The sequence below is a fragment of the Telmatherina bonti genome (assembly GCF_933228915.1).
Source record: "Telmatherina bonti genome assembly, chromosome: 21".
NCBI lineage: Eukaryota > Metazoa > Chordata > Actinopteri > Atheriniformes > Telmatherinidae > Telmatherina > Telmatherina bonti.
In genome coordinates, this window is record NC_136630.1 from 22,671,401 (window position 1) to 22,683,977 (window position 12,577).

The following is a 12,577-nucleotide window of genomic DNA, read 5'->3' on the forward strand; positions in this document are numbered from 1 at the left end:
TTTATGTTGAAAAGATTCCTTTTTGATCAAGCTTATAATTATGAGTAGCTTTATGACTCTTAGTCGTTCCTTTAGTTCAGTGTTTCTAAAATCTGGTCCTCAGCGCCCCCACCTCCACCTTCCCTCTGTGCACGCTAAGGATGGATTGATAGAGAGAAGGTTTAATACAATCCACTGGTGGACTTCGCAAAGCATTTCTTTGTTATGAATTGGTTGATATGAACACTTGTTATACACTGGATGTTAATCTTTTAATAAATTTGTTTTAACTGGATTATAAAATGTGGATTGAATTTGATAACGTGTAAAAGTGAGTTAAGGTGGGTGTTTGTCAACTGCTGCGAAACAAATAAAATTGACAAAAAAATGGACTATTTTTCCTTTTTGAAGGTTCAGAAGATGTATAAAACATAAAAAAAGCTATATTTATATTTTAAACAATCAACATGGTTGATTATGTAAATTGTTCCACCAGATAAAATATGAACATGACATGAAATTTACTACTAACTGTAGCACAATAACAAATACACCCCATTTACTTAACTTTGGTCGCTTCATAAACTTATCTTCCTGATGCATAAAGACAATAACTAAAAAAAACAAACAAACAAAAAACAGATAAAGAAAAGACAAGAAAAATGAAAAAAAGAAAAAGAAAAAAGAAAAGAAGAGAAAAATAAATCACAATATTGAATTTTTTTTATTTCATTTTTGTTCATTTAATTGCAAAGTAATCCAGGAGAGATTTCTGATCCTTTTGCTGAACTCTGATTTTATTTCTCACTATTAGCTTCCACTACAAGTGATCAGTGTCAGAAAGCTGTGAAACTATGAAGTATTCAGCGAGTGTGTTGGTCCCATTTGTGTTTGCTGCCCTCTATGCCAGACAGACTGCCAGTACATGCAGCTCAGTACTTTGCATTTAGAAACTCTGAGCTGAATTGACTGCAACCCCACAAGGTGATTAACATTTATCCATCTTTAATCTAAAATTGCATCTTTTCTTCATTCATCCCACTTGGGAGCAATGGGTTGCCATATGATGGGGTTTTGGGGGCTGTTGGGGGTTAAGGTTCTTGCTCAAGGGCGTATTGTGGTTGACCTTAAATGATAGGATGTTTAAGATGAACATTTAACATTTCTCTTCATAAATGATGGAAAATGTATAAATAAATTGATAAAAGAGGCCGCTTTTAATTAAAATTAAATTGTAAAGTACTCTAACTAATGGCTGCACGTCCAGCTTGCAGCATGTCATGTAGATCTGTTAATGTAGTGTGCAGAGTCAAACAGCAGGGGGGGGGGGGGGGTGTAGTATGAGTTCAGTGTTCAGTGGACACAAAGAGAAGTAAAGATAAACCATGTTTTATATGTCCTGAACCTTCAACTAGGACAAGAATGGTAACTTGTGCCGTTGGCATCTTCTTCATTCTCCAACTTCTGCCTCCTGATTTGGCATTTCTTCAGACAGTCCTCACACAGAGCGCTCTCTCTGACCAGGTAAAAACTCTCCGATACCATGACTGAACTCTGTTCAGCCATCTGCTCGCTCAGTAGGGGGTTCCTGTCCATGTTGAGCTTCTCCAGTTTGGTCAGCTTCGCAAGACAGTTGGGGACGCGGGCGAATCGGTTGTCAGAGAGGCCGAGGTGGCGGAGCTCCTTCAATGCTCCGATGGATGCAGGGAGAGCTTCCAGATGGTTGAGTCCCAGGTGTAGGGTGTGGAGTTTCTTCAGCAGGCCGAGCTCGCTGGGGAGGCTTGTCAGGCGGTTGTTGCACAAGTTTAAAACCTCCAAGGCCTGGAGGCGGCCAATGGTGACGGGCAGCTCCTCCAACTATTACAAACAAAGTAAGAGATGGTTACTATAGCAAACCAAAAGATATCACATGATCTTAACTTGGAAGGACTAAACATTTGAAGGATGTTCCTTGATACCATGGGGGTGAAGAACCTTTTCTCTTTCTGCATCATTAAATTTCTTAAAAGTTCCTCTGAGGGTCGCACTCAATAGGTAAACCCAGCATCTGTCTAACTGGACTGATTACCAGTCTGATTACCACTTAATTATGATGCCACCTCCTGTTGATTTCCTGCTTGTGTTGTTCTCACCCTCAGATGTAAGTCGCTCTACTTGACTGTAAAATGACTGTAAAATGTTAATGTATAAAACCAGCCATCAGTTTGTGTTTTTATTGCATTTATTTCTGAAAATGTTTGTTAAGTTTTGGTTTGACTTTTTTGTCTTGACAGATAAACATCAAAATATAAGTATTTGTTGATTATATATATTTATGTGTATATTTATGCATATTTAGGTGTACCCTGCCTCTGGTCCAGTGGTTGCTGGAATAGGCTCCAGCTTCCCCACCACCTTGCATTGGACCAAGTGGTTAAGAACATGGTTGGATGGATGGATAAATATATTGAATTTTTTGAATATGAGTAGATGTGGTATATCAAATGGGTCAGTATATTAAATCAATGAAGTGGCCATTTCTTTATAAACTCTGCATGAGGCTTTGATTTCATTCATTCATTATACTGACCGATTAGTCTGATTAAGGGTCGCAGGGAAGCTGGAGCCTATCCCAGCAGTCTTTTGGGCAAAAGGCAGAGTACACCCTGGACAGCTCGTCAGTCCATCGCAGGGCGGCTTGAATTTCTTTACTATTAATTTACTCACCACAAAACCAGTTCTCATAGTGTTGTCTCTGTCATCCAACAAACATAGTGACTTTTTCGGCCTGCATTTTTCCTTTCGGCTCCTCCAGCTTTGCATTCTTCATCCTGTGATGCTGCTAAAGTAGGTGTCCAAAGTCAGTCTTTAAGGGCCGATGTCCTGCAGGTTTTCCATGTATCCTTTTTCCGACACACTTGACTCACATTAATAGGATCCAAAAATGAAGTTCTGCATAGTGACTAATTCATTTGGGTCAAATGTTTTGGAACAGGAATACATAGAAAACCTGCAGGACATCGGCCATCGAGGACCGACTTTGGACACCCCTGTGCTAATAACTGGACGTCTTTATCATTGCCAGCGTCTCGCCACAAACTGAACTCACAGGCTTGCATTTCTCTTTTACGAAAAAAAATTCTATTTCCAATTTTTCTTGAAAAATGCAACATTCAACATCAAACATTAATTACCACAATCCTAGCTCAGATATGTGCCTTAATGTCAATGTTTTCACAGGTGTGATTGTCTGTCAATAATTTCCTCCCACGGTTTTTCGTGATTTTATTCACTTGTTTAAAATTGTGTGGTGGGCTGGATAAAAGGGTTTCAAGGAAGCGCTCCACCCATTTTATACCCAGCCCTGGCACCCTCACTCCCAGTAATTAATTTGCTGATTGTAGCGTTCAGTGAAAATTAAAATCACCTCATGTACTTGTTTTTTTAAATTATTGTTCAAATTAATGAACAAACCAGTTTCGAGTTCTGTTGAATTTGTTAAAAAAACCCCGAAAAGGTTAATTTCTACCACCTGTCCTCCAGGAAATACTGTAAACCTGTTTGATCACATTCTGGGGGCATTTTTGAAGACAATAACTGATCCTACATAATAAATCAGGGTCTGGTAGATCCATCAGTTAGATGCTCAACTCACCAAAATCATGTGTACTCAAATTAACACATTATGGGAAATGATGTGTTTATTTAAAAAAAAAAAAGGATTAGCCATAGCTGCTTAAATAAGGTGCTCAGAACCTTCATTTTCATCATACTTTTAGTACTTTTTATGCCGTGTTGTTAAAAATGGGGGAGTTTGAAACTCTAGAAACCCATATTTGAACTTTGTTAGATGGAAACTTTACGACTGAAGTAGATAAATTTGTCACTTTCTCTTTTGCCAGGAGCGCCTGTTCTGTTCCAGGTTATCATTGATCAGATCTGGTAGCTTTGGGATAGATCCACAATTTGCTACAAGCTGTACGTAGTACGCATTTCATTGCACCAGAGTGTGACAGTCTTTATAGCACTGTTACGCATTCCAGTCCTACAAGAGTTGTAATCCAGCATGTTTTCCATGTATTCCTGCTCCAACACACCTGAATCAAATGAAATGGAACGAATGTCAGTTCTATTCTGCATATTAATTTGAGTCAGATGTTCTTGAGCAGGGTTGCATGGAAAACCTGCTGGATTTCATGTCAGACCAGAGTTAGTAACCTGCTTTAAAGTAAAAGGAAAAAAATCAAATAGAAAAATAATTAATGACCTTCACTGGAGGAGTAGACATCTGTTTCAGTAGAGTGCACCCACAGAAGGCAGGCCTGATTTACTTGGTTACTGTCATATCTGGTGTTCTGTTGACTGATGAGTTTTATAAGGCTCCCTTCACAGCAACCCAGGACCCAAGAGTAAAAGCACAACACGTTGTATTTGCATGCAAACAGGGTCTTTTTGACGTCGTAAGCAAAGCTTTGAGTAATAGCGGTCTCATTTTTCCATTGAAAAAACAAGGAAGCCTGCTTTCAGTCACAAAAATCTGCTTTCTTCAGTATGGCACTAACACAACTCCCAACACACACATTTACCTTGCTTTGAATGATCTGCACTTAGTTTAAAAATATCCACTTTTTATGATAATTTCTCCAACTTACAGTCATACTCACATAATTGCTGTGCAGATCCAAAACGCGGATACTGAAGAACTGATCAATGAAATCTGGGATCTTTCTGATCCGGTTTCTGCTCAGGTCCAGTTCATTTAAGTCAGATATCGTCTGGATGGACGTCGGTACCGCGGTCATGTCTTTGAAACTGAGATTCAGCCGCAGCTTCCCGTCCAGCTTCACCTCCATGCAGCTCTGAATCATTTTAAATGTAAACGTCTTATATTTTGTCATTTGTTTTTTGCTTCTCTTCCCCTTCGCCATGCTGCTGCAGGACACACAGAACGGTTTAGTTAACATTATTCAGTACCAACAGCAGAGTTCAACGGGAAACTGAGCTGCATGATTGAGTTACAGGTAACTGTAGACACAGCTTTACTTTTCTCTTTAGATAAACTATAAGTAACATTATCACCTGCTGTTCCATGACTAAGCAAGAAAATCACAGGATCACAAATCTGTCATTTCTTACCAGCATAGGATGAGATGCATGAACCTGATCCGCTGTTAAACTAGCAGCTGACACTGCCTGCACTGACTTTTGTTTTCACTTTGTTTCCTGGTTACTGTGTTTTGATTTGCGAGCAGCAAAGAGCTACAAGTTTCATTGTTCTGGTTTTTACATTTGGAAGACGGTCTGAAAAAAAACGCTGTCATAAGAAATCCCTTGAAATGAAGACATTTTGGAAATGATCCAATCTACGTGTTTGATGTGGTTTCATCAATCTAAAGGAAGGTGTAACATTTCCATTATTAATTATAACACTACTCAGTTTCTCTTTTCATAACAGACCTAAAAAGTCTTCCCTAATTGATCTTTCAGTGACTTTTTAATCTTTTAACTGCTTGACTGAATAACATACACTCACTTGTAACACAAAAAGGTCACCAGCCAATCACATGGAAGCTACCGAATGCATTTGGTGAAGTAGAAATGGTCACGACTTGCGATCTACTGGGATTTTCACACAGAAGCATCTCTAAGGTCGTCATTAAACGGTCTGAACAGCAGAAATTATCCAGTGACCGGGACTGAAATGTCTTATTGATCAGATGTAGGACAGCCAGACTTAGATATGGCAAAGTAACTTTAATAATCACTGGTTCCAGCCAAGAGATGCGGAATAGCATCTGTTAACACAGAACACATCGAACCTTGAAGCAGATGTGCAGAAAATCCCCCCAGATGTCTCTCCTGTCAGCTAAGAACAGGAAACTGAGGCCCCGATTCACACAGATTCACCAAAACTGTGGGGGATATTTTCTTGGCACACTTTGAACCCATTAGCATAGTTTAAACATCCACCTGAGTATTGTTGCTAACCATGTCCATCCCCTCTGATGGCTACCTCCAGCAGTATAAGGCACCATGTCACTGTGTCGAACATGACAATAAGTTCACTGTACTCTACTCGGATGTGGTGGAACGAGAAATTTTCATCATGGATGTGCAGCTGATGAATCAGCTGCAGCTGTGTGATGCTAGCACGTTAACATGGAGCTAAATCTCGGGGAATGTTTCCAACACCTTGTTGAATCCCAGAGTTAAATAAAAGCTTTTCTAAAGGACAGCCAAGTAGTATCAGTGGTTCTGAAGGAAAAAGGTGGTCCAACATGGGAATAGCAAGGTGTACTTAATAAAATGACCAATCAGTGTACACTGCCAAGCCCAAGAGTCATGAGTTTGCATACAAATTAAAATGCCAATTGAAACATAAGTGTACTGAATGATACACACACTACAAACACATTATGTTTATTTATGGTAACAGCAGACTGATCAGATGACATTAAGTCTGATACCACTTAGCTCTCTTGTGTGTGCAACCTTTGCCCTTTAACTCTTAGATGTAAACCGTTTCCAGTCTGACCCATTTCCCAAGCATTGGCACGTCTGTCAGCTGTGGGCTTAATGTATCACATACTGTAGCTGCAACCCACATTACTCAGCTGTGACCTGTCTAAATTTAGCCTTAAGCATATGAGTTGATGCATTTTTACATTATTTGGAGCCCACACAGAAGCTCAACATCTGTTTGTCACCAGGTGGCGCTGTCCAATAGCGTAGCGCCTTATTGATGGCCAATTGGAGACTATAGTCTATAATCAGAGGGGAATGCAGACAGTCTTAATCTAAGACTTATCTGATGCACGGAGCTGCTTCTCAGTGCATAATGTCTGAAGATCATCATGTGATCAAGTCTAATCTGGTCTGATCTGGTCCAAGTCTGCATAATGGGTCAAGTCCAGAGAAGTTGACAGTTCACCTTCAACATTTTACAAAGAACAGAGTTAAAGATTTAAGTATTTGTGAAGAAAAACATGAGCACCTCGATGAACTAAAACATGAATCACCACACGGTGTATTCTTTTATTTTAAAAAAAAAGCTAAACCAAAAGGAAGATGTAGTATTTTCTATACCATTAAAAAAAATCCAACTCATTCAGGCTTGTAAAAGTCATAGTCATACAGTGCTAAAGGTTGATTATTGTATTTTTAATGCTTGGATGCATACTTAGGTTGAAAATGGAACTAAAGTTATCATTATGGGATAATGGTCAGCAAAAAAATTTACAGTAACCATTCAATCACCAAGCAGTGGTTGTTTTATGTGCTACTTTTTAACTACAGACAAACTGTGTTTAGTCCTCCCTGTTTGTGTCTCTTACCTTGTGTATTGTTTAAAGTGCTGAAATGGCAGGGGAATAAGCTGAGTCATTTCCCTGCTCAGTGTGAAATGCAGGTCAGGGGGAAACGGTGCTGACCTGATTGAGAGAGGTAGAGCACAGTTCAGATTACATCTAACGATTTAAGTTGTGTGGTTGTGGGTCTCGTATACTGCTGGTACTTTGAATGAGGAGGAAAGTAATGCTGAAGTAATGCTGACACTAACACTTTGAAGAAACAATGTTGTTTTATTCAAATTTTGCAGAATTATCAATTTATAAATGATCACTTTAAATGTATATACATATATATATATATATATATATATATATATAGCCCTGCGATGGACTGGCGAGCTGTCCAGGGTGTACCCTGCCTGTCGCCCAATGCCAGCTGGGATAGGCTCCAGCTTCCCCGCGACCCTGAATTGGATTAAGCGGTTTAGAAAATGGATGGATGGATGGATATATATATATATATATATATATATATATATATATATATATATATATATATATATAAGGGCTACTATCCAAGATGAAACATCCAAGCGAATCAGGAAGAGGGAGCTCCGAGCCCCGGGAATGGGGGACGTGCCTCGTGCCGCAGGTGGCTCATCTTCTTGAGGGAGGTGCGCTTCCCTCGGGACCTAAATCCCCGGACCCCCCTCCTTCCCTTCTTCCACCACACAGGCAGGGAGGTGGACACGTTGATCTGGATGGTGAGAGAGGCCATCAAGGTGGTCTCGATCGCTGCACCCAGCATCGGTTCACCTCCCAGTTTTAATTACACTTAGTCAACATAACACAAAAAAAAAACACACACTGACAACACATGGACATATTTTGGGGGGCGGGCCATGCAGTGTGCGGTGGGCGGGGCTGCTTTGGTGGTCCTGCTCCCAACATGATGTGGTTACTTCTTCCCAATTTTAATTGCAAACAACACACACTTCACAATCATTCATAAGCTGGGAGGGAGGGGGTGACGATGGGGTCCTGCCACGCCCCTATTTCTGGGGCTGTGCCGGAGGAGTTTGGGCGGGGGAGTGGTGCTGTTCAGGGGGCCTGGGTCTGGGCTGGCCTGGCGGGGGTGGGACTGCTGCTGGCCCTGGGTGGTGCTGGATCGGCTGCATGTGTGGAGTGGTGGTGGGGCGTTGACAGGGGTGGGGGGTAGTTGTGGGGCCCTGATCGGGGCCCTCCTATCCCCTGCTTTATTTAGAATTTAGAAAAGTGGGTGGCCGCTGGGATAGGGGGATGGGGGGTGTATGCAGATGGGTGGGGGTGTGTATGTGGGGTTATGTTGGTGATACGGGGGAGTGATGGGGTGGGTGTACAATGAGGAGTGTGAATGTGGATAGAGGGGTGTAGGGAGGTGTGTGTGTGTAGAGTGGGGTGTGTGTGTATGGAAGAATGGGTGAGTTTGAGCGTGTGAGTTTGAGCGTGTGTAAGAGAATGGGTGGATAGGGTGTGCTTAAGGAGGAAGTGTGGATGCGTGTGTGCGCATGTGTGTGTGTGCGTGTGTGTATGTGTGGGTATGTGTGTGTGTGTGTGTGTGTGCATGGGGGGGTCTTGGTGCTCGGGGGGCGCTGCTGGTGCACTGGGGTGCGGCCTGGCTGGCGCTCGGTGGCGGTCTGGAGATCCCGGCCCTCCGTCGGTGTGGGCTGGGCCCTCTGCCTGCGGGGGTGGGGGGGTTGCTTCCGGGCTCTTCGGGCCGGGGGGCCCGCGCTCTGTCTGCCTTGGGTGGCCGTAGCCCGGCGGGGCCGGTCCTTGCTGGTCCGGGCCTGCTGGGGCCTGTTCCCCATGACTGCGGGGGACTCTGGCTGGGACCCCCCTCTGCCGCCTCCTGGGTCGGTGCATGGCTGGCTCCGGGGTGGGGCGGTTGGGGTCTGCGCCTGGGGGTAGCTGCCGATGGCCCGGGTCTCGGGGGTACTCCTGGCGTGCCTCTTGCCTTTGTGTGGGAGGGGTCACACTGGCATGATCACCTTTTCCGGAACACGTTCCACTCTGCATGTTCTGCATGTGACACAGTCACCGAGTCGTCACGCAGTTTTATTCACTAACAGCAGCTAGTTTTCTCATTTCTGTTTGTTTCTCATTTATATTTAACCTTTTAGATTCATAGTTTAGTTACTATGATCTAAAGTATGTGTATGTATATGTGTTAATACTGGCGAGGACGTATATGTTTGTACGTAGGCTCCAGCTTCCCCGCGACCCTGAATTGGATTAAGCGGTTTAGAAAATGGATGGATGGATGGATATATATGTATATATATATATATATATGTATACATCTGTAGGTTGTTTTTTTCTTTTTGTTTTTGGGTTATTTTTTAGTTTTTTTTTTCCTCTCCCTGTCCTCTCCCTTTATCTCTTTCACTTTTCTTATGAGGTGTTTTTTCTCCTTTCTCTTTCTGTCTTTCGTCTGTCCTCTCCGGTCCAGCAGTACAAGCTCTACAACTCAAACAATAATACAAAATAAATATAGAAATAAAATAAAAAAAGTCAAGGGGATCATTATATCTATAAAGCTTCCCTTGGCAGAGAAAATTTGCTCAGCAGAACACAGCATCCAGACCATCATTCTGCTTGCCTAAATGCTGGACAAGACAAAAAAAAAAAGAATTAAAAAAAAAATTTAAAAAAAAGAGGGCCCCGAGAGATGTAGCACTTAGTGAATGTCTAAGGCAGTCGAACCTGGAGGAGACCAAATTAGAGGAACCAACATGGAAGGAAAAACCTCCACATGGGATGTACCACCAACAGATTGTTGAATTGGCCTCTCTCTCTCTCTCTCTCTCTCTCTCTCTCTCTCTCTCTCTCTCTCTCTCTCTCTCTCTCTCTCTATATATATATATATATATATATATATATATATATATATACAGTATATATGTGTGTGTGTGTATATATGCTAGATATATATATATCTAGCAGTATCTAGCTGTTCCAAGTTCTGATCTCTTCTGGACGGAGATGTCTGATGTTTCACCAGGTATGTGTTGGAACCACTTCTCCAGTGTGGGGGACATGGCCCCCAGTGCTCCAATGACTATGGGTACCACTGTTGTTTTCACCTTCCAGGCCTTCTCCAGTTCTTCCTTGAGGCTTCTGTACTCCTCCAGTTTCTCATGCTCTTTTTATCCTGATATTTCCATCATTGGGGATGGATACATCAATCACCACGGTCTTCCTTCCTCTGCTGCTTATCCATGATCAGTGTCCGGTTTGTCAGCCACTACCATTTTATCTGTCTGGCTCTGAGAGACCCACTGGATCTTAGACCTGTCATTTTCCACCACCTTGGGAGGTGTCTCACATTGGGACTTAGAAGTTTCGAGTCCATATTCTGCACAGATGTTTCTGTACTTCTTGGTTATTACTCTGTAATGGCGTTCCATGTAGTCTTTGCCTGCCAGTATGTTGCACCCTGCTGTGAAATGCTGGATTGTTTCAAAGTTTTCTTTGCACAGTCTGCACCTGGAGTCCTGCCTAGATGATTAGCACCTCTGTGCTGTTCTTCAGTCCAGCCTTCTCAAGCCATTGGTAGGCCAATTCAACAATCTGTTGGTGGCACATCCCATGTAGAGGTTTTTCTTTCCATGTTGGTTCCTCTAGTTTGGTCTCCTCCAGGTTCGAGTGCCTTAGACATTCACTAAGTGCGACATCCCTCGGAGTCCTCTTCCTGATGCCAGGGTGATCCTTCAACTGCCTTCCTCTGACCATGCCTGCTGGTAAAGCTTTAAACATCACATTAAACAGGTGACACATACAGCAGAAATAGACGTAGTGACGCCATTGGTGTCATCAGAGCCAACTGACTTTCCAGAAAGGATTTCCTTTCTTTCATTCCTTCATGTCCTTCCTGTATTCTGTCACTGCTGCTTAACCGCAACATTTCTTGTATTTTCCTGTTATAACTGAAGCTTTAAGTGTAATTTCATTCTCTTTACTGTATGCAAATTTGCTCATAGTCATTAGTTAATTTATTTCTTTCATTTCTTTATTTATTCGCTGATTAACATAGCCAAACCTTTTCCTAGGTGAGTTTGTAGACTTGGTTTCACACAGTTGTGTCTTGTTGTCAGGGTTTTTGGTTTTTGTAGTCATGCCATGTTTCACTCTGGTTTCCTGTTTTATTTTGTATTTTTTTCCCCTTTGTGTGTTCTTTTTCTGCTTCCTGTCATTACTTTACCTGGTTTCATTCAGCCAACCCTCCTCACCTGTTTCTTGTTAGCTTTCCTCGGTGTACTTACACCCCTTGGTTTCAGTTTCTCCTTTCCAGCTCATTTTCTTTCCTTGACTTGTGTGTTTATATGTCCTGTACAAATCAAAGTTTTCTAAGCCCTGGCTTGTTTTTCTAACTTATGATGAAACCCTGGATTCCTTCACCTGCCGTCTGCTTCATCAGCCTGCAACTGGGTCCATGATGATGAATGTGAAGGCTCTAAAAACAGCCAGAACTTTGGTCCAGGAAACAGATATTTCTGATAGAAAGTAAAACCAACAAACGGAGCTTTTGGCCAAACCACAACAGGAACAAGAACTGGACAAATTGTCTCTGAGATCTCTTCACTTTTTCATTTTTTTTCATATTTGCTCCAGTAGAGAAAAAGTTTTCTACACATGTTATAAACTGTAAAAGTTTCGTATATTGAAAAAACATAATATTTTCCATGCTTGGTTGATTTTAAAATGGTGCCTGAAAGATGCTGCATCCTCCCACCCATCCGATCTGAGTGAGGACTTTCTGCTGCTTCGTGCCTCCACATACTTGCCCTTTTTTTACTTTTCTTCTAACCTTCTAATTCAAAACATGAGAAAAGCTGCTTTTGTGCGATGATAAGTGATAGTTTGTCTGACGTGTTTAGGAAAGCTGGCACCACGGGGGCAGAAGCAGCCGTGTGTTTGTTTAAGCTCTGAATGGATGTGGCTTTCCTTTCCACTAAACTGCGACTGTCGTGTTGTCTTTGCTTCATGGCAGCAAGTTAAAAGAGCTCCTTTCCTTTTTATAAATGTTTGCTCACGTTTCACTGGGAGAAGCTGAACGTAGACTTGACAAAATGTTCATGAGGACTCTGAAAAAGTGTTTTGTATAGAATGACAGGGTTAGCATCAGTTTGCTGGCCCTGCAAACACGTGAATATCTTTGTGTCTAAGAACCATAGTTATGAGACTGAGTTGTTTTCACTTAGATTTCTGGAAAAAATAAAATTTCTTGCTGGCTAAATGCATATGCAAGACATATTTGACATTCTGGAGGGACTGAATTTCAGGAGGATACA

The 12,577-nt window shown here is 41.9% G+C and overlaps 1 protein-coding gene across 1 annotated transcript; it reads right to left on the bottom strand.

Annotated features, from left to right (window-relative positions):
• Positions 1-1,386: 1,386 nt before the first annotated feature.
• lrrc18b (leucine rich repeat containing 18b) lies at positions 1,387-4,826 on the bottom strand (the record flags this gene model as incomplete). Its single annotated transcript, XM_079260620.1, has 2 exons — positions 1,387-1,836; positions 4,623-4,826. 2 exons carry the CDS (start codon positions 4,824-4,826, stop codon positions 1,387-1,389), a joined length of 654 nt encoding a protein of 217 aa, XP_079116746.1.
• Positions 4,827-12,577: the final 7,751 nt, after the last annotated feature.